The following is a 22,811-nucleotide window of genomic DNA, read 5'->3' on the forward strand; positions in this document are numbered from 1 at the left end:
CATACAGATGGCACCCATAGTCAGACCTCGAACCGTGGGTCAATGGCGCCATATGGCAAAATGGCAATTTCGGTTTCTGGAACACCGGATAAAAGGTTTGTGCACCTGTACTAGCAAGTGCCAAATCTCTGTCCAGAAGCATGACGTCCACCCTTTGTGGAAAACGAAATCTGGGACCCCCTTACACCACAAAATAAAGATGCCACACCAGAACTTTATTTTGCATTTGGGACCATCAATTTCACCTTCTGATAGAGGTCACCCAAAGAAAACACATTCTTAAATACAAACTTACAATTCATTTTGGTCGAAAAGGCACCATATGGCAGCAATTCTACGGCTGCTGGTGGGTGAGGAGGTAAAGGCACAGTTTGAAGGTAATTGAACAATGATTTAAGAGCCAAGATTGAAGGGCCGCCCAGTGAGGGGCTGCCGCGTGCAGGCAGGGCCTGGCTCGCTCTATGCGAACAAAGATAAGTCTGTTCGATGAACTTTATATGACTTTGTCGGTCGCAGAAACGTGGTGATGCTTGTGTACTACCTAGGTGAGGTCTTCTGTATGATTTTACCAGATTGTAAGTAAAACAAAGCATTTCACTGTACCTAGGTAGGCATGACATTAAAGTATCTTTGAATTATTAAGAAAAATTGATACATTTCTATATGAGGGCGACACGGTGGCGCAGCGGTAGAGTTTCTGCCTTACAGCACAAAGACCCAGGATCGATCCTCACTATGGGTGCTGTCTGTACGGAGTTTGTGCGTTCTGCCCCTGACTGTATGGGTTTTCCCCGGGTGCTCCGGTTTCCTCCCACACTCCAAAGACATATAAGTTTGTAGGTTATTTGACCAGTAAAAATTGTAAATTGTCCCTTGTGTGTAGTGTTGTACTAGTGTGATGGGATGGCTGGTCGACGCGGACTTGGTTGGCCGAAGGGCATGTTTCCGCACTGTTTCTCTAAACTAAACTTAAAAAAAAACTAAATGTACTTCTCAGGGAAAACTTTAGGGGCGGTGTTCTCATAACCCTACTTTGACAGTGAGGGTTTGGAAGGTACTATTGGAGGAACCTAGGTGAATAACTGCGGTATAGTTGTGGTCATTGGGGGGGAAGTATCATTGGAGTAGACTGGTGAGTAACGGCAGTACATGTATAGACACTGGCGCAGTGGTAGCGTTGTAGAGTTGCTGCCTTACAGCACCAGAAACCTGGGTTTGATCTTGACTATGGGCCAAACGGAGGCAGGTGTAGATGGGGAATATGTTGGTCGGCAGGGGCAAGTTGGGCCAAAGGGCCTGTTTCCACGTTGTATGGCTCACGCCTATTTATTACACAACTTGGGTTAATGGTCTCTTCATTTGGCCCAATTTTGTTAAAGCTCTTTAATTCATGCTGTTTAGTTGATATTGACCCAACATTACTTAGTTGTATATTTCTTTTAAAATATTGATGCGAGCAATCAATTTGTTACAGAGAATAAAAAGTTGTTTAAAAATGATCTACATTTTCTTTTCCCAAATAAGATTTTGGCTGAGAAATATGCATTACAATTGTGCATCGACTTAAGGAATGTGGAAAGTATTCTTGAAAGTTTGAGATGTACTTCACTGCAAGGCCTGAGTGCAAAAAAGACATTTGAAGATACGGGACTTGCAACAATACGAATTACTTACACAAGCAATGTAAGTAGCTATAATATTTTCTCTAAGTGAGCAACTTATTAATGTTGATGCAAGGAACTGTTGATGCTGGAATCTTAGGAAAACACAAGGTTCTGGAGTAACTCAGCGGGTGTGAGGGAATGGATAGGTGACATTTCGAGTTTGCACCCTTCAATCATTCTTTGGAAAGGCCTCGATCCAAACTTATTAATTTAACGACTTGAAAAATATTATCTACTTTGACTGCTAATTGATCAGACAAAGTGCTAAAATCCAAGCCAAGAATGTTTGCCAAGTTAGAATCCTTTTATAAAAGAAACTTTTTTGGGGTTCACTGGAATAGCGCTGATGTTAAATGGACTCCATTAATATGAACATAAAGACTAAATGCGTCAGGGATACACTAAGACCCTGTGGCAATCACATAATTTGATTGCTGTTTGCAAAGGGCTGAGAAATGTTACAAAACAGTGGATGTCTAAATTAGGGTTGTAGTGTTTTATCGGAATTGTTTTCCCTTTGAAAGCAGTTGAATGAATGCACATTTAGTTTCTAAGTTCATAAGTCATAGGAGCAGAATTAGGCATTTGGCCCATCAAGTCTATTCTGCCGTCAAATCATGGTTGACCTATTTTTCCTTCTCAACCCCATTCTCCTGCCTTATCCCTGTAAATGTTGACATCCTTACTAACCGAGAACCTGTCAATCTCAGCTTTAAAAATACCCATTGAATTACCCAATGAAAGGTAAAAATACCCTTGCCCTCCACAGCTGTCTGTGGCAATGAATTCCATAGCGTCACCACCCTCCGACTAAAGACATTTCTCCTCATCAACTTTCTAAAGGTACGCCCCCTGGTCCCAGGCTCTCCCACTAGTGGAAATATCTTCACCACATTCACGCTATCCAGGCCTTTCACTATTTCAATGAGGTCTCCCCTCATCCTTTAGAACTCCAGCAGGTACAGGCCCCGTGCTGTCCTTCGCTGGAGTTTAGAAGGTGAAAAGAGACTTCTCATTAGAAGAAAGGTTGATGGTCCTACTCTTGGTTTATGGGAGATGATTTGTAGTTTCCTCAGAAAAACTATAATCTTATTTAAGGCAAAACTGTGGCTGGCATTTATTAGCTATTGCAATAACATCCCTCAAACAGGGAAGGGATATCACCTCAGGGGCCACCATAAGTGTTTTGTTTAAAGATATGTGCGAATACTACTGACAATGACATTATTGAATGTATAGACACTGAGAATGTATGAAGACTGTGGCACAATTTTTTGTTTTGTATATATTTTATTACAAATAAAGTATATTTTTGGAAAGTTGATAGTGAATTGGTTTTAAATTGCTGCAGTTATTCTAACACGGGTATTTGCATGATGCTGTTGGTTGGAAGGTTCCACGATATGAGGGGAATAGAGAGGGCAGATGTCTTTTCCCAGAGCAGGGGAATCAAGAACTAGAGGCCATAGGTTTAAGGTGAGAGAGAAAAGATTTAATAGGAACCCTTTTCACACAGCGGGTGGTGGGTATGTGGAACAAGCTGCCAGAGAGAGTAGTTGAGGCAGGTACTACAAGAACATTTAAAAGACATTTGGACAGGTACATGGAAAGGAAAGGTTTAGAGGGATATGAGCCAAACGTGGGCAAATGGGATGGGCTTAGATGGGGCATCTTAGTCGGCATGGACGAGTTGGGCTGAAGGTTTCCATGCTGTGTGACTATGACTGTGTGTTAGCTGTGAGATCATTTCACTCTTTATTGCATGCAGTGTTTATTGCTTAGCATGCTTGTTGTAGTTTCACCAAATTAGCACCTCGTGTCTAGATAGGTCTTGCACTACCCTTGGCATGCCATTCTGCATTCCTCTCTGTATTGCAGTTGATCCCCCCAGCTTGATTTAAATATAAAGCGAGAGAGATGCCATGCCGCACGTTCAGTTTGCTGCTGATAATCCTCTACACCCCATGAATGTCCATTTCCTAGCTGCCAATTCCATCCCACCTTATTCAGCACCATTGTAGTGCCACACAACACGACCAAGGGTGGCCTCTGTGTTAAAATGTAATTTTGGCTCCACGAGGACGAGCAAAGGCCACAGCTAATGCATCCGTCACCAGCATTTGATAGATTGAAGGCAGGTCACTTGGGGTTATCCCTCCTGTTGGCTCACTCTGCAAGATATTTGAGTAGGACAAGCATTTTGGCTTCAGTTGCACAATGAGTTTAAAACTTCCTTTAGCTTTTTTTATTTAAAGTGATTCAGATCTCTCTCCCCCCTCCCCAACACATCCCTTGTGTAGAGACAAGGAACTGCAAATGCCAGTTTGCAAAAGAGACACAGATTGTTGGAGTAACTCAACAGGTCAGGCAGCATCTTTGGAGAACATGGATAGGTGATGATTAGGGTCAGGACCTTCTTCAGGCTGCAATAGAAAGCTGGAAGAGGAGGCAGGAACGTGACAAAGCTAAGCAAGTGATGTGGATACTGGTGATGGGCGGGGGTTGGTCGGCAAATGGTTAATTAAAGGCAGGAGATCTTTTTAGATTGTAAGCTAGAGATAAAGGTAGAAGAGGTGAAAAATGTGAAGCCAGAGGAAGAAATATAGGTGAAAGGGGGAATGGAGAAAGGGATGTGCATCCAGGTGGGGCACAAGGAATTAAGGGGAGAGAGAGTGGAGGAAAAGGTGAAGTCTGAAGAAGGGTCTCGACCCAAAACATCACCTATTCCTTTTCTCCAGAGATGCTGACTGGCCCTGCAGTTACTCCAGCATTTTGTGTCTATCCTTTATAAGTTAGTTCAGTTTAGTTTATTGTCACGTGTACGGGATACAATGAAAAGCTTTTGAGGCGTGTTATCCAGTCAGTGGAAAGACAATACATGATTATTATCGAGCCATTTACGGTTATTGGATCGTAATGGTAGTTGGTGATAGTGTTCAGAGTATTGCAGTAAATCAGGAGGAAAAGACCTTTGAATTGTAATTCTATGCAAGGCTTACCAAATGAGCCTGGTCCCAAGTGTCTAAATTGATAACGCTTCAAATATAATCGACTAAACCAACGGGAGCCTTGGAGCAAATCAACTGATCCTGGGAGATTATCAAATGATAATCAGACAGTTTTGTGCCAATGCAGCTTTTATAATTGGGTTCAACTACCCATCCTGGAATCACAAGCTTGTCTACAGATTTGAGAAACTAAATACTGCTAATTCCTGTGGATGCACTTTGAGTGCTTTGGGTTAGAGTCCTCATCAATACTCGCTGTGGACCTAAAACTAATTGAAATTAACTGTTCTGGCTGGTTACTGTTACAAAAATCATCCAGTCATTATCAAATTGATGTTTAAGGACACCACTGTATACAAACTGCTTGTCCAGCTTCTTACATTCCTGCAGTGCATTTTGTAAATGTACTTCATTAACATAGAACAGCACAGGGACAGACTCTTCACCCACAATGTCCATGCAGAACATGATAACTAACCAACCTGATCTCCTGGTGGCCCAGCATTTCAACTCCCCCTCCCATTCCGAATCCGACCTTTCTGTCCTGGGCCTCCTCCATGGCCAGAGTGAGTCCCACCGTAAATTGGAGGAGCAGCACCTCATATTTCGCTTGGGCAGTTTACACCCCAGTGGTATGAACATTGACTTCTCCAATTTCAGGCAGTCCTTGCTTTCTCTCTCATTCCACTCCTCTTCCCAGCTCTCCCACAGCCTACTGTCTCCACCTCTTCCTTTCTTATTCCTGCCCCACCTCCACATCAGTCTGAAGAAGGGTCCCGACCCGAAACGTCACCTATTTCCTTCGCTCCATAGATGCAGCTTCACCCGCTGAGTTTCTGCAACATTTTTGTCTACCTTTGATTTCTCCAGCATCTGCAGTTCTTTCTTAAACTTGATAACACTTGGCATGCTTACAGAACAAGTTTGGCCAGGCCGACCTCGCAAGGCCGCTAAGACAACATGCCTTCGTGGGCAGGTTAAGAACTGTACACCTATAACAACTGGGACTTGAAAATGATGCCAAACCTGGCGACTCTGTTTACTGTCTCAGTCTATTACTATTATACACTTGTGGGATACTTATATAAAATGTATCTGAGTGCTTATGTAAAGTAAAGTATCCTTTCTTATTATTCAGACTTTTCAGTCTGAACGAAACTTTGTGCCTTGCAGTCATAACATAGAATAAAATAACAAAACATACAATAAACACAGATTTAACATCCACCACAGTGAGTCTACCAGGCCCTCCTCACTGTGATGGAAGGAAAAAGTCTTAAAGTCCTTGTCTCTTCCTTCCTTGTTCTCCCTCTGCGTTGAGGCGATCCAGGCTTCCGATGTTGTGACCCCGCCGGGTGATGGTAAGTCCCGCGGCTGAACCCGAGCTCCGCGAACGGGCCGGTTCAAACTCCGCGGCCCAGGGTGGTAGAAGCTGCCACCCTCCAGTCCAGTGGACGAAGCTGTTACAGGAGCTCCGGAGAACAGGTCACCAACCTGGGACCTGCGAGCTCCCGACATTGTCGTCCACTGGGCCCGCGGCCGAGGCTCCGAAGTCGGGTCGCCGCCGCCGCAACGCCACCACAGCCCCGAAGTCGGCCAGCCGTGCGTTGGTAAGTTCTGGCTCTGCCCCCCCCCACACATACACAACTAAAATAAACTGAAACAACAGGACAAAAGAAAACAAAGAAAAGAAAAGACAAACGGGCTGCAGGCGAGCCGCAGCTGTAGGGCAGCGCTGCCACTTCCAGAAATGTAAATGCAAAGAGATACTTGCACTAGAGTGCATACAAAAATGAATTTCAATGTACCTCAGTACATGTAACAAATAAAGTACTGCTGACTAAGTTAAATTGATATACAAAACCTGTACATGATGCATTTCCCTCCATTCCCTGCACATAATGTCATTGGTTGCAAATGTGTTGGTGTGATATGAACCTAACCATTTCACAGTCACACCTCGCATGTAATCCAATGCAATTAGAGGATACAATTTTCTCCCCGTCAGTCTCAATAGATACAGAGATGTTGGGAGGGGGCGATGGTGAAGAGGAGGGGAGGAGATGATTGGCTAGTCTTGCAAACCCCTTTCAGAAATGTGTTAAAGTGTGAATGGTTTCCTTCAAAAGTAATTGTGGTGAGCTCCTTAGTGAATAATCAGTGATTGCAATGTACCTTTCAACTAAAAAGCTGGGTTATCTTTAATATTGCAGGGAAAGAGAAAAGAAAAGACACGGCTGACAACAAAACTGAACATTTCAGCTGGTGATTTAAGAGCTGAGTAAGTTTTGCATTTGTGTGGAGTTATATTCAGAGTATTAATTTCAACCCTTTATCATAATAGAAATAAGAAAAATCATTCTGGTAGCCAATGCCAAAAAGGCTAACATTTATAAGTTGTTACTTCTGCTCATGTTACACATCACAATTGGGGTGGCACGGTGATATTGTGGTAGAGTTGCTGTCTTACAGCAGCAGAGACCAGGTTCGAACTGTATGTACTGAATTTGTACATTCTCCCTGTATCCATATGGGATTTACCCTGGTGCTCCAATTTCCTCCCAAACTTCAAAGATGTACAGGTTTGTAAACTAATAGGCTTTAGTAAAGATTGTAAATTGTCCCTAGTGTGTAGGATTGCGCTAGAGTACTGGGATCACTGGTCGGCACAGACTCGATGGGCCAAAGGGCCTGTTTCCATGCTGTATCTCTATCTCAAAAAACTAAAGAGATCACTAATTCGGCTGGCAGAGTGGCGCAATTGGTAAAGCCGCTGCCTCAATGCGCCAGAGCCAAAGGTTCAATCCTAACCTCTGATGCTGTCTGTAGGGTGTTTGCACGTTCTCGCCGTGACTGCATGGGTTCCCACTGGCTGCTCATGTTTGCCCCCACAAACCAAAGATGTGTGCAGGTTAATTGGCATCTATAAATTCCCCCCTAGTGTGTAAGTGAGTCGTGCAATCTGGGGTGGATAACAATACAGAAAGTTGGATTTGTTTAATAGAAATGTGTAGAAAGGAACTACAGATGCTGGTATTTACTGAAGATTGACACAAAGTACTGGAGTAACTCAGCGGGTCTGGCAGCATCTGTGGAGAAAAAGGATGAATGGCGTTTCGGGTTGGGACCCTTCTTCAGACAGTCCCAAGTTATTCCAGCACTCTTGTCCAATTTTGTATTAGCCTGGTGTCGGATTAGTGTAAATTGTTGGTTGATGGACAGTGTAGACTCAGTGGGCCAAAGAACCTGTTTCCATGCTCTATCTAAATCTATAAGTGGATTTAAACTGAGCAATGGAGGAAATAACTTTTTACTACTCGTGTTTGGGAAAAGATGCGTACCAGAATAACATCTGATTGGAGTTTTTGGAATTTCGAGGTTGATAGTGCATCCCATCATCCTCAGGATACCAAAGTAATTTGGATGCCCATTTTTCATGCATCTGTAATTCCTCACATCGGGATTTATATGGGAGGACGGTCTCGCATTTGAAAAAGTAATTGTTTTATTTTGTGGTACTTGTATCTAATGTTCGTGAGGAAAATCTTCACAATTGCATGTTCTTTTGCACAGAATTGCACAATTAACAGGAATGAATGAAGGACATGTAAAGCTTATCATGAACTCCAAAGTTCTTAAAATGGGTAAGTTGATTTCCATAATAATATTATTGGACACAAAGATTTGCAGATATAAAAAAATACAGTGTTGGAGTAACTCAGCAGTTCAGGCAGCATCGCTGGGGAACATGGATAAGCATGTAATAATATTATTGTTCTGTTATTGGAAATCTGGCGAATGTTGCAGCCTCACAGCACCAGAGACCCAGGTTTGATCCTGACCTCGGGTGCTGTCTGTGTGGAGTGTGCACGTTCTCCCTGTGACTGTGGATTTTCACCCGGTGCTCTGGTTTCCTCCGAATTCCCAAAGACATCTGTGTTTGTAGTATTGGCCTCTGTAAAATGCCCCTAGTGTGTAGGGAGTGGGTGTAAATGTGCGATGACATAGAACCAGCGTGAACAGTTGGTCGGTGTGGACTAGGTGGACAGAGGGGCCTGTTTCCACACTGTATCTTTCAATGCGATAAAACAGAATGTGAAAAATGATTTACTAAATCCTCGCTTAGCAAATAACTGTCATTTTTCAGATCGATCTCTTGCTGAACAGAATGTGAAAAATAATTCGCTAATTATGGTTATGCAAATAACTGTCACTGAGGAGGAGGCTAAAGAGCAGGAGATGGTTTTCCAAGAGGAGATGAAAGAACAAGATGAGTGCAAGGCCAAAATATCCAGGACCAGGAAGGGTGCTGAGATTTTAGCACAACATGGTGAGGTTACTTGAAGAATATTGGAATAGCATTTTTTTTTTTGTCCTTCATTATTAAAGTCATACAATGTGGAAGCAGGCCTTTTGGCCCAACTTGACCACATCGCCCAACATGCCACATCTACATTAGTCCTACCTGCCTGCATTTAACCCATATCCCTCTAAACCTATTCTATGCATGCACCTGTTCAAATCTTTTGTCAATCTTTTGTGATAGTACCTGCCTCAAATACGTCCTCCGGCAGTTCCTTCCATATACCTACCACCATTTGTGTGTAAAAAAAAAAGTTGCCCTCAGGTTCCTAGTAAATCTTTCCCGTTTCACCTTAAACTATACCCTCTGGTTCTTGATTCCCATACTTAGGGTTAAAGCTCTTTCCTTTCCCTCTCATGATCCTATACACCTCCAAAATCACTCGTCATCCTCCGGTACTCCAAGGACTAGAGTCCAGGCCTCTTCAACCTCTCCCTATAGCTCAGAATCTCAAGTCCTGGCAACATCCTTGCAAATCTTATCTGCACCCTTTCCAGCCTGGCATCTTGTTCTCATGGGATCTCCAGGAATCTTAGCCAGAAACAGGAGTACATTTCACCATATTCTGCATTCACTTACCTTGCTTTAAATTCTTTTTTTTCTCCAGAGTAGATTAGATAAATCTCAAATTCCCTGACAGACTGCATTTTGGAAGTTGCAACCCAATTGCTCTGCTCATCATTGCATGCATCATTTTGAATGTTAAGAACCAAATTCATGGACCTTGCTGCCATGCTGACCTTGGGTGGGAAAGCGGATAACATTTCAATTATTTTCTGTGCCCCCAGTATTCCCAGCCATGCGTTAAATACGTTTAGTATGTGATCCTGATATTTGGCTAGTAAACACAAAAGTGTTTTATTGTCATATGTCCCCAAATGGAACAATGAAATTCCTACTTGCAGCAGCACAGCAGATATGTATGTAGACAAAAACAATGCCCCCAAGTCTATGTAGTTTGACGCTTATTTGGAGGTGTTAGCATTTAATAGGTTGTAGGGAAGAAGCTGCTCCTGAACCTGGGCATTACAGCTGCATATATCGTCACCTTATGTTTTAAGCGGGATTTACATGCTTGAAATGCAGCACGTAAATCAAAAAGCAATAAATCGAATATATACCAGACGCCGCATGTGACTACGCAGCCAATTGAAATAAATGAGGGCAAAGCAGATCATACAACATTATAAAACTTTTCCTCCCATCTGTACAATGCTTTACCTGAAACACATAATGCTAACTGTCGGAGCATAAAACAGAGAAATGCTCCATAATTGCAAAAATATATCCCAAGGGAGATACATTTAAACATATAACCTAAAAGCTGCCTGCAATCATTTCAGTTTTCTTTGTAAAGATAGGCACATAGTGCTTGAGTAACTCAGTGGGTCGAGAAGCATCTCTGGAGAAAAAGGACGGGTGACGTTTCGGGTCGGGTCGAGTCTGAAGAAGGCTCCTGACCCGAGGCGTCACCTATCCTTTTTCTCCAGAGATGCCTCTCGAACCCACTGAGTTACTCCAGAACTTTGTGCCTACCTTTGGTATAACCCAGCATCTGCAGTTCTTTGTTTCAGCATTCTAAGTTTTTCATTCTTTTAAGCAAAACTGAACTTACATGCTAACTTTGAAAGCTGATGTGTAGGTTTGCCCAGCATAAAAGTCAGCGCATTATTCCAAAAATAGGAGCATGAAAATTAAACTTTGGTAATAATTATTTATACATTTGTTATTCTAAAAAACGCATATGTCACACACATGCAAAATATGAGGTGCTTGTATGTGGAATGAATTTGAAATTGTCACTTTGAGGTTTTCCCAGTATTTGGTGCTCCCACAGCATCTTATTTCCACAATTATTTTGGACTAATTGGAGTTTAACATAATTTTTCTCTCCCAGGTGAGAACAGTAATGTTCCATATCTCGAGATTGCAGATCAAAAAGGACGGCCCATCCCTATTCCAGCTGAGGAGAAAAAGGTACAATGCTTGCACTGATGAGTTTCTAACAATCATTCCAAAGGGTCCTAATCTTATGCCTTGTTTGGTAAAATTAACATTTGAGTCCACAGTGGATAATTCAATTTAGATCGGTGATCTAAAGATGCTGTTCAATACTTTCTGCTGTATCCATAGCACCCCCATGAAATTGCCACTTACACTGTCCCAAATTGATAACTATGATTAATAATGTGTGAGGGGAAATTGTGAATTCAACATTGATCCCAGTTAGTTCTATATAACAAATTATAATAGCTTTGAATATAATAAAATACTTTCCTATGGAAGGAAAGGTTTAAACACCATTCCAGTCTGTAGGTATAATTTAGCCCCCATGCGCCCCTCCACTCACCTCTTCCAGTGGCCAAACGGTTGTGAAGAGGATTCACAAGGAACTGCAGATACTGGAATCTAGCAAAACGCAGTGCTGGAGGAACTCAGCGGGTCAGGCAGCATCAGTGGAGAAAATGGACAGACGGTGCTTCAGGTTATAAAGAGCCTGAGTGGCAGCTGGTAGAGCTTGCTGCCACACAGCGCCAGAGACCCGGGTTCAAACCTGACTTTAAACCAGAGATACAGCGTGGAAACAGGCCCTTCAGCCCACGCCGACCAACAATCACCCCGTACACTAGCACTATTCTACACATTAACGACAACTTACAATTTATAGAAGCCAACTAACCCACAAACTTGTACATGTTTGGACTGTGGGAGGAAGCTGGAGCACCCGGTCAAAACGCACACGGTCACGGAGAACGTACAAACTCCATACAGACAGCACCAGTGTGTCTTATCTGTGTGTGGGTGCTGTCTGTGAAGTTTGCATGTTCTCCCGATGACAACACTTTTCCTCTGGGTGCTCTGCTTTCCTCCCACACACCAAAGACAGATAGTCTAGGTTAATTGGCCTCTTTAAACAAAATGTTTCCCCCAAAATTTGGGGCACAAATTTAGGGGAGAAAGCTAAATGGAACAGGATAAGGTTCATTTCTCCTCTTGTTGGAAACCAAAGACACAGATGATTAGTTGTTTGTTATCTCATTTCATTATTACTCATAAGCACTTGATTAGGTATTACAAGGTGCATTGCTCCACTGTTAGCTGATTGCCTGTAACTTTAACTTCATTAGATAAATAAAATGCTTGCATTTTGAAGCATTTTTCACATTCTTGAGAGTTAAAGCTAGTAATGTCCTTTTGAAGTCAAGTTACTAAAGTAACGTGGGAAGCAAGGTATCTGGATTATGCACAGCAAACTTCCTCAGGATACTATGATGTAAGGAACTGCAGATGCTGGAGTGTTGAGCAAAAGACAGAAAAGTGCTGGAGTAACTCAATGGTTTCTCTGGTGAACGTGGATAGGGTGACGTTTTGGGTCAGGATCAGGATCCTTTTTCAGACTGATTGTAAAATGAAAGAGAAAGCTGAAAAGATTATGGAGGTAATCCCCCTTAGCAGTGTTGATATGAGTGATAGACAGTCTGAAGAAGGGTTCTGACCCGAAACGTCACCGATTCCTTTTCTCCAGAGATGCTGCCTGACAAGAACGGAACTCACTATCAAAACATGGAGGGGACGGGGGACACAATTCTTTGGCGGCCACGTGCGCATGCACACACTCACACACACGAGCGAGGCTTCGGAGGCTCAATCCAGCGCTAAAAACGGCGATTTTAAAATTGGGATCACAAAAACTTGGGGGGGATGTCCCCCACCTCTCAAAACATGGGGGGGACGTGTCCCCTCTGGCCCCCCCCCCCCCCCCCCCCCCGGGGTTTTCGCCCCTGCTGCCTGACCCGCTGAGATACTCCAGCATTTGTGTCCATCTTTGGTGTAAACCAACGTCTGCAGTTCCTTCCTACACATTTTGATATGAGTGATTACTGGCAAGGGCTGCTCACCAAATAACGCAATGGGCATTTTTATAGGGTTTAAATTAGATCAGGGAGGTGAGAAAGAGATTCAGTAGAAATTGCCAGTCACAAAATGTTCCTTATTGCCCTATCTTACATGAATAATTGTCAATAAAACTATGTTTCATTCCTTGCCAGGCACTTTTGTTAGCCATGACGTTACATGAAAAAGGCAGAGCATTTATGAAGAAGAGAGATTATGCATCGGCGCTGTTATATCTGTTGGATGCTGATGAAGAATTTGGGTGACTTTTTTAATTAAATCTCTTTATCGTTTTTGACATCAAAGAACATTGTGCATGTTCAGTGACCATGTATTCCAGAGCTTTTAGCCTGCACGGAAGATTAGAACTTCTTTCTTTCCATGTAATTCTTGATCTGCCAGAATTTTCAAATTTGCTTTCTTCAACTGCAGAAAATTACGCTGCAGTATTTCATCTAATCTTTTGCAGTTAACACTGAAAGATTTTTTAATCTGGTGAGTGAAACCTATGACTAAAAACAGAGTCAGCAAGCTGACAATTTTGAGCAAGTTAATACTTTGGAACCAATTAAAATTATTTGACTAGGTTTATTTTTCATTGATCTCACAGTCCTTCCACCCACAGTTAATTCGGCCCAACCCATCATATAAACAGAACATTCTTCCCATGGCTGAAACATTGAAACACCTGTCTTTAATTGTTATCCAATAGATCCAATGCTAATTGGTTTCAATTTCAACCTTTAATTTGTTTCTAAAGTAGAGTCATCATATGTTCCATTGATGGGGTGCAAAAATAGTAATACTATTCTACCCAATGCAGCAAGTATGTTTATTAAAGACCATCCAAGTCAAAAGTTGTCTTTATTCCCCCAATGTCTAATTCCACCCACCAAGGTTTAGTTTAGATATACAGCATGGAAACAGACCCTTCAGCCCACCGAGCCCGCGCTTACCAACGATGACCCATACACTAGTTTTATGTTATCCCAGTATTGCACCATATCCACCAGGGGCAATATGAAGAAAGCAATCAACCTTCAAATCTGCACATCTTTGGAATGAGGGAGAAAACCAAAGCACCCGGAGAAGCCCCACGGGGTCACAGGGAGAACGTACTAACTCCATACAGACAGCACGGAGTAGTCACGATTGAATCCAGGTCTCTGGCCCTGTAAGGCAGCAACCCTACGCCTGTCACTATGCTGCTCCTCTTACTACAAAACATTTTTTTTCATATTGGTCTTTATCTACTTAAACAATGGCTGTATGTTTAATTATTAGATGTAGAGTTATTCATATGGACCTAAGGGTCAATAGACAATGGGTGCAGGAGTAGGCCCTTCGAGCCAACACTGCCATTCAATGTGATCATGGCCGATCATCCACATTCAGTACCCCGTTCCTGCCTTCTTCCCATAATCCCTTGACTCTGCTATCTTTAAGAGCTCTATCTAACCCTCTTGAAAGCATCCAGAAAACTGGGCTCCACAGCCCAGAGAATTCCACAGACTCACAACTCTCTGTGTGAAAATGTATTTCCTCATCTCCGTTCTAAATGGCTTACCCCTTATTCTTAAACTTTGGCCCCTGGTTCTGGACTCGCCCAACATCGGGAACATGTTTCATGCCTCTAGTGTGTCCAAACCCTTAATAATCTTATATGTTTCAATAAGATACCCTCTCATCCTTCTAAACTCCAGTGTATACAAGCCCAGCCGCTCCATTCTATCAACATATGACAGACCCGCCATCCTGGGAATTAACCTTGTGAACCTACGCTGCACTCCCTCAATAGCAAGAAACATAGAAACATAGAAATTAGGTGCAGGAGTAGGCCATTCGGCCCCGAGCCTGCACCACCATTCAATATAATCATGGTTGATCATCCAACTCAGTATCCCGTACCTGCCTTCTCTCCATACCCCCTGATCCCTTTAGCTACATGGGCCACATCTAACTCCCTCTTAAATATAGCCAATGAACTGGCCTCAACTACCTTCTGTGGCAGAGAATTCCAGAGATTCACCACTCTCTGTGTGAAAAATGTTTTTCTCATCTCGGTCCTTCCTCAAATTTGGAGACCAAAACTGTACACAATACTCGTCCATCACAACCAAGATGCCCCATCTAAGCTAGTTTGGTCCATATGCCTCTAAACCTTTCCTATCCATTTACCTGTCCAAGTGTTTTTCAATGCTGTTGCAAGACCTGGCTCAATAACCTCCTCTGGCAGCATGTTCCATATACCCACCCCAATGAAAAAAAGTTGACCCTCAGATTCAAATTAAGTCTTGCGCAGTTTACCCTAAACCTATGTCCTCTGGTTCTTGATTCCACTTCCCATTTACCAGTTGCTTTCACTCGATAGTTTTTTCACTAAATCACTTACACCTTTTGTGATTTTCCCTTTTTGATTAACTTATTTGCAGCACAGTGTTTAAACTTGCTTTCCTAGCAGTAACATTCCTGATCTTGGTGGGAATAAAGTTGGTAATGTCATGGACAAAAGATAAAATGAGAATGCAATTTGTGCTGTGCATCTGGACAAGATCTGAAATGGTACTGGATCCCAAATATAGGAACGGATTCATTTTTTACTGAAAAAAACTGAATAGTGCTGGTTGTCACTTCAGGATATGCTAAAATGCACTCCTTTTGAAACATAGTTACCACTGAAATGTTAAATATCCTTCTCATTCCACACCACCACCACTCTCTGCGTAAATGTTTCCTTTTGAAACATAGTTACCACTGAATTGTTAAATATCCTTCTCATGATGAGCATGTAATTCAGAAAACAACTTAAGCACGGTGATGCAGCTGGTAGAGATGCTTCCTCACAATGCTAGAGCCCCGGGTTCGATGCTGGCCTCGGGTGCTGTCTGTATGTAATTTGTATGTTCTCCCTGTGACCGCGCGGGATTCCTCTGGGTACTCCGCTTTATTCTTACTTTCCCAAAGACATGTAGGTTTGTAGATTAATTGACCTCTATATAATTGCCCATAGTGTGTAAGGAATACATGAGAAAGTGGGATAACATAGAACGAGCGTGAATGAGTGATTGATGCTCGCTCGATTGATTGTGGACTTGCTGAGCCGAAGGGCCTGTTTTAACATTGCATTTTTCCATCACTTCAATTATCAATAGAACAATGAAAGGCCTGTTGCTATGCTGTGGCGTTCAATCAGTCAAAACTTTTATTTTTTCCTTAATTTGAAGTATTGATATTGAATTTGCATCTTAGAAAGTGTGGGTCTGAGCTGCTGAACACCGTGGATAACCATGCAGTTCTACAACTAGAAGTCGTGTGGTGTTTTCTTCAACTGGAACAGCTTGATTGTCTTCGCGATGCGGAAGAGAGATTAAGACGAGCCCAAACCCGGCTAAATAACTGCTATGGAGAGAACCTGGAGCGACTCTATAACCTGAAGGTTCGTTTTGTTCATTCATTCGTAGAACTTGGTGGATAATCTTGCTTTACTTTGTCAGAATTCATCTAGTTGCTCCATGTGTCCAGCCCCAATTTACTGCTGAAGGAATAAGCCAGCAGAGTAAACTCATAATTGGTAACTTGTTGCCTGAGGGAGACTTTTTCCCAAGTTGCCTAAAACACGCCGTGCTGGAGGAACTGAGCAGGTCAAGCAACATCTGTGGTGGGAATGGACAAATGACGTTTCAGGTCTGGATCTTTTCTTCAAGGCAGCATCTGTGTAGGGAATGAACAGACGACAGCTTGGGTCTGAAGATGGTTCTTGAGCCGAAATGTGTCTGTCCATTTCCCTCCACAGGTTGGCTGACCTAGGTTTCTCCAGCACTGTGTGCTTTGGGCAAGATTCCAGCACTTGCATTCTCTTGTGCTCTCTCTTGAGTGAGTCATACAGCATGGAAACAGGCCCTTTGGCCCAACTTTCCCACATGGACCAACATGTCCCATCTACACTAGTCCCACCTGCCTACGTTTGGCCCATATCCCTCTAAACCTATCCTATCCATGTACCTGTGTAAAAGTTTATTAAACATTGCGATAGTCCCCGTCTCAACTACCACCCCTGGCAGCTCATTACATACACCCACTACCCTTTGTGTGAAAAAGTTACCCTTCAGATTACTATTAAATCTTTTCACCTTAAACCTCTGGTTCTCGATTCCCCTACTCTGGGCAAGAGATTCTGTGCGCCTACTCGAACTATTCCTCTCATGATTTTATACACCTCTATAAGATTGCCTCTCATCTTCCTGTGCTCCATGGAATAGAGTCCCAGCCTGCTCCAAGTCTCCCTATAGCTCAGACCCTCGAGTCCTGGCAACATCTTAGTAAAAATCTTCTCTTTACCGTTTCCAACTTGACAACATCTTTCCAGAACGGAACACAATATTCTAAATGCAGCCCCACTAACATCTTATACAATTGCGACATGACCTCTCAACTTGTATACTCAGGTGGACTTACTTGCCCCTTCTGCTTTCCACAGGGCAGCACTGCCAATGAGCAGGTGCTGTACTTGCGGCTCAAGTTACTTCAGGGAGTGGTGTTGTATCACAAAGGAAAACTGCAGCAGGCAAGGAAACATCTGAATGAGGTGTGGAGTTGATCTGTTTATACTTGTTTGTAATCAATAACTTTCTGCTTAATACCACAATTATGTCTGCTTTATTTAGCAGTAAAGTACAATGGGATAAAAAAATCCCCCTAAATGTGCATATGTAATAGTGTTTGTGTATGTGCTATTGAGTTCCGTTGTAATGGTCCAATGGTACTTTATTGTCACGTGTACCCAAGAGCAGTGAAATTCCCTGGCGAGTCCAGCAGCATCTGTGGACCAAAATGGACATGTTACTTCAGATATCACAAGATGAAACGCCATCTGACATTTCCTTCCACAGATGCAACCTGACCCACTGAGTGCCTCCAGCAGTTTGTTTATTTTTGGCTCAACATTCCTTCATCTTTTTCAGTTTCTGCCTGAGTCAGAGTTAATGATAAGGGAAATGTTCATGAAAGAATTATTAAAGTTAGCAGAAATATTACAATCGGACACTATTGTTGTGTATTTAAAATAGGGTATCTCTTTCATTGTTCCTTACAAAACAAGTCCCGATGCTGCATAAACTGGAAACTTCAACTAGGATTCAATACCGTCTATCAAAACTGTTATGGGCCTGTCCCACTTGGTGATTTTTAAGGCAACTGCCGGCAACTGTCATAGTCGTAGCAGGTCGCTGAAAAACCAGCGACAACCTACGACAGCCCCCACGACAGGAGAATTCAAGCTACACTCATTGGCGTCAAACCCACTGTTGCCGAAAATGTTTCAAAATTTAGCGGTGACCAGAATGACACTACGGCTTTTTGCGTGACTGAGGAGACTACTCCCAGCGACCACCGACGAACATGTGGCGACAAACTAGTCACCTGTAGTTGCCTAAAAAAAATCGCCTAAGTGGGACAAGCCCATTACGAGTTTTTCAATGCTTCTGAATGAAACATTCAAGATCTATTAAAAATGTTGGCGGATATATTAAAGAGGCGGGGAATGGGAGAAATGGGTGTGCGCATCTCAGTGGGGCACAGGGAAGGGGGATGGTTGGTTGAATATTTGAATGTTCGTACAGTTGGGTGGTAAATTTTATTTTTTCTTCTCAGTTGTAAAGCCTCTATTGAACTGAATAGTCCAGTGGGCCTGGTGCAGATGTCGAGACCAGATGTCCCAGCCTTATTGTTGAGGAATTACAGCAAATTTCTAGTCCACATTAGATCTCTTAAAGTCCAGCAACAGGTGTCGAGTTCCAGGCGGCCATATTTGTGTGGCATTCCAAATTTGTTGTTACTGCACAAACTCCAACAAAACGGAGCTTTTCCGTGGATTTCAAACACAGAACAAAAGACAAGATAAAATTAGTGAGAAAGTTTGACAGACAAAAGATTACGGGACTTTTGTAAGGTCGCATTTGGAGTAATGGGTGTGGTTCTGGTCGTCCCATGATGTCGAGGTTTCGGACGCGGTGCAGAGGAGGTCTACTAGAATACTGCCTGAATTTCAGCTCCAGGGAGAGGTGGGATAGGCTTGCATTGTTTTTCCTGGAACATCAGAGGTTGTGGGGAGGCTTGATAGAAGTAAATACATGTATAGGTATAGTGGTATAGATAGTTAGAACCTGGTTCCTAGGGTGGATATGTCTATAATACTAGGGGGTGTAGTTTGAAGGTGAGAGGAGGAAACGTTTTAATGGAGATGTGCTGGGCAGGTTTTTTTATACAATGAGTGGTGGCGGCCTGAAATGCACTGCCTGGGGCAGTGGTGGATGCAGATACAATAGAGGCTTTTAGAAGGCATGTGGAAGTGCAAGGGACAGAGCGATATCAATCATGTATAGGTAGATGAAATCAGTTTAACAGGCATCATGTAAAGCACAAACACTGTGTGCTGAAGAGTCCTGTGTACTATGGTCTATGTTAAAATACAAGCTGCATTACAATTAATGCGTTACCTCGTAACTGATACCATTTGAACTGTCAGCGAGATTGGTATCTAAGATGTCAACCTCATCCTAATTTTAAAAAATGCGCATTTGTAATTCAGCTGGTGGTTTTTGTCTCTTCAGGCAGAAATATTATTGGGGAAACTTTGCGTGGATGATAAAAAGGTGGTGCAACTCATGAGTCTTGGATTCACAGCCCAGGAGGCACGGTTAGGATTACGAGCATGTGACGATGACATTAACTTTGCAGCATCGCATATCTACCAGAGGAGAGAGGTAATTATATTAAGACTTACTGCGGGGCACAGTGGCGCAGCAGTAAAGCTGCTGTCTTACAGCGCCAGAGACCCGGGTTCAATCCCGACCACAGGTGCTGCCTGTACGGAGTTTGTATGTTCTCCTTATGACAGGTCCGTACAGGTTTGTAGGTTAATCGGCTTTGGAAAAATTGTAAATTGTCCCTAGTGTGTAGGATACTGTAAGTGTACGGGGAAATCGCTGGTCGACGCTGACTCGGTTGGCCGAAGGGCTTGTTTCCGTACTGTATCTTTGAAGTCTAAAGAATGGGAAAGTAAAGACATAGTGATGTCTCCGAGTGTTATGAGACCAAATTGGATGAATTGATTTTGTTTATAAGGACAACAATTGGAGATACAGGGCAACAGACTGGCCCTCAGCTACTTATGCTGCCAACCCCTCCGTTAGCATTAACAAGCTCAGTTGGAAGCCTTAAGGGAATGTTATAGAAGGTGGGCAAAAACACTGATTCAAAAACACTCTTGCAGGAGAAAGCTGAAATAAGGAGAAAAGAGAGAGCAGAAAGGAAGAGGAAAAAGCAAGAAGCGATAAATTCCTTGGTGGCGTTGGGCTATACAGAGAAGGCTGCCGCCAAAGCATTTCGATCTGCGAACAACAACTTGGAACATGCAATAGAGGTCAGTAATTCTACCGCCTAGTGGCACAACACTTGCATCCTTAGAGTGGGAAAGAGAAATCCCTAACTGGAGCATAAAGCTCAAACTAAAACCTCTGGAGCAAAACTGTTATAGGCGCATGGATATGCTGGAAATGGAGGGGTGTGGATCATGTGTAGGCAGGTGGGATCAATTGATCCTGGTATAATGGTCAGTACAGATTTTGTGGGCTAAAGGGTGTGTAACTACTTTTCTATGTTCTACGACTCCGAGCAAGGTGATAATTACCTTGCATTCCCTTTGCGGGTCACACAAAACTGGGTGGAAGTGTGAGCTGCGAGGAGGATGCTATGAGGATGCAGGGTGACTTGGATAGGTTGGGTGAGTGGGAAGATGCATGGCAGATTTTTCTGGTGGAAAGAACAAGAAGGCAGTGAATGGTGTCAGATTAGGAAAAGGGGAGGTGCAACAAGACCTTGTACATCAGTCACTGAAAGTAAGCATGCAGGTAGAGCAGGCAGTGAAGAAAGCAAATGGCATGTTCGCCTTCATAGCGAGAGGATTTGAGTACAGGAACAAGGAGATCCTACTGCAGTTGTACAGGGCCCTGGTGAGACCACTCCTGGAGTAAAGTGTTCAGTTTTGGTCCTCTAATTTGTGGAAGGACAATCTTGCTATTGAGGGAGTGCAGCGTAGGTTCACCAGGTTAATTCCCGGGGTGGCGGGACTGACATATGATGAAATAATGGATCGACTGGGCTTGTTTTCACTGGAATTTAGAAGGATGAGAGTGGATCTTATAGAAACATATAAAATTCTTAAGGGATTGGACAGGCTAGATGCAGGAAAAATGTTCCCGATGTTGGTGGAGTCCAGAACCAGGAGTGACAGTTTAAGAATAACGGGTAGGCCATTTAGGACTGAGACGACGAAACATTTTTTCAACCAGAGAGTTGTGAATCTGTGGAATTATCTGCCACAGAAGGTATTGGAGGCCAATTCACTGGATGTTTTCAAGAGAGAGTAAGATACAGCTCTTAGGGCTATCAGAATCAAGGGATATGGGGAAAAAGCAAGAACATGGTACTGATTTTGGATGATCAGCCATGGTCATATTGAATGGCGGTGCTGGCTCGAAGGGCCGAATGGCCTGCTCTTGCACCGACAGTGCCATTCATAATGTTTGGGACAAAGACCCATCATTTATTTATTTGACCCTGTATGCCATAATTTGAGATTTGTAATAGAAAAAAATCACATGTGGTTAAAGTGCACAAGGCCATTTTTACACATTTGGTTTCAACAGGTGTGAGGTCGGTTGATCCAGCTCGAGGTTTCATCTTTAACGGTCGATCTAGCTCGAGGTTTTTCAGGCGAGTGTCCTCGAGCTTGAAGGTCGAAGACACTCTTCTGAACTTGCGGATTAGGTAGCCGCAGTGGGACAGCCCCTTTATACCTGCATTAAGGATGCATTTAAACACACCTGTGCAATTACAAACACCTGTGAAGCCATATGTCCCAAACATTATGGTGCCCTGAAATGGGGGGGACTGTGTATAAACACAGCTGTAATTTCTACACGGTGAAACCAAAATGTATAAAAATGGCCTTTAATAAAATCTGACACTGTGCACTTTAACCACATGTGATTTTTTTTTCTATTACAAATGTCAAATTGTGGAGTATAGAGGTAAATAAATACATGATGGGCCTTTGTCCTAAACATTATGGAGGGCACTGTATTTTCTATGTTTCTCCTAGTGCTTCGCAAAAGATGGAGCAGCACTCTTGTGGGCAGATTTATAAATAATATATAGGTTGCCTGTAGTTTGAAAGCTTTGCTAGTGGCTGAGGTGTGCTGTAATTGTCGACAAGGCCCTGACAAATGACCTTTGTATTTTATTAGATACTCCAGTACAGCCCCGAGCCCTTCTACCAAGACGATGAAGCTGGCCCTAGTACTCGTATCGAAATCTCTGACGAAGCTATAAATCAGGTATGTGCTTCTGTTTCCAAGTCTAGCACAATTTGCACAAACATGTGTAATTTCTGTTTTATAGATTCATATTCATACAGCGTGGAAACAGGTCCTTAAACCAACTTGCTCACACCGACCAACAGATCAGTACTAGTTTGATCTGCCTCCGTTTGGCCCATATCCCCCTAAACTTGTCTATTCCATGTACCTGTCCAAATGTTTCTTCAAAGTTGTGATAGTACCTGCCTCAACTACCTCCTCCGGCAGCTCGTTCCATACACGCACCACACTTTGTGTGAAAAAGTTGCCCCTCAGGTTCCTCCCTCAACTTTAACCATATAACCCTATAACAATTACAGCACGGAAACAGGCCATCTCGGCCCTACAAGTCCGTGCCGAACAACTTTTTTTCCCTTAGTCCCACCTGCCTGCACTCATACCATAACCCTCCATTCCCTTCTCATCCATATGCCTATCCAATTTATTTTTAAATGATACTAGTGAA

At 42.9% G+C, this 22,811-nt stretch overlaps 1 protein-coding gene across 1 annotated transcript in view; it reads left to right on the forward strand.

Annotated features, from left to right (window-relative positions):
* Positions 1 to 322: 322 nt before the first annotated feature.
* LOC129706029 (NEDD8 ultimate buster 1-like) overlaps positions 323 to 22,811 on the forward strand; it is a 30,165-nt gene continuing 7,676 nt past the window's right edge. Inside the window, exons 1-12 of the mRNA XM_055649984.1 lie at positions 323 to 377; positions 1,445 to 1,683; positions 6,886 to 6,953; positions 8,246 to 8,316; positions 8,820 to 9,002; positions 10,933 to 11,012; positions 13,085 to 13,191; positions 16,179 to 16,365; positions 17,407 to 17,514; positions 19,538 to 19,690; positions 20,200 to 20,349; positions 22,235 to 22,324. Coding sequence (XP_055505959.1) covers positions 323 to 377; positions 1,445 to 1,683; positions 6,886 to 6,953; positions 8,246 to 8,316; positions 8,820 to 9,002; positions 10,933 to 11,012; positions 13,085 to 13,191; positions 16,179 to 16,365; positions 17,407 to 17,514; positions 19,538 to 19,690; positions 20,200 to 20,349; positions 22,235 to 22,324 — 1,491 coding nt within the window. The remainder of the gene's footprint in view (positions 378 to 1,444; positions 1,684 to 6,885; positions 6,954 to 8,245; positions 8,317 to 8,819; positions 9,003 to 10,932; positions 11,013 to 13,084; positions 13,192 to 16,178; positions 16,366 to 17,406; positions 17,515 to 19,537; positions 19,691 to 20,199; positions 20,350 to 22,234; positions 22,325 to 22,811) is intronic.

The sequence above is a fragment of the Leucoraja erinacea genome, chromosome 2 (genome assembly GCF_028641065.1).
Source record: "Leucoraja erinacea ecotype New England chromosome 2, Leri_hhj_1, whole genome shotgun sequence".
NCBI lineage: Eukaryota > Metazoa > Chordata > Chondrichthyes > Rajiformes > Rajidae > Leucoraja > Leucoraja erinaceus.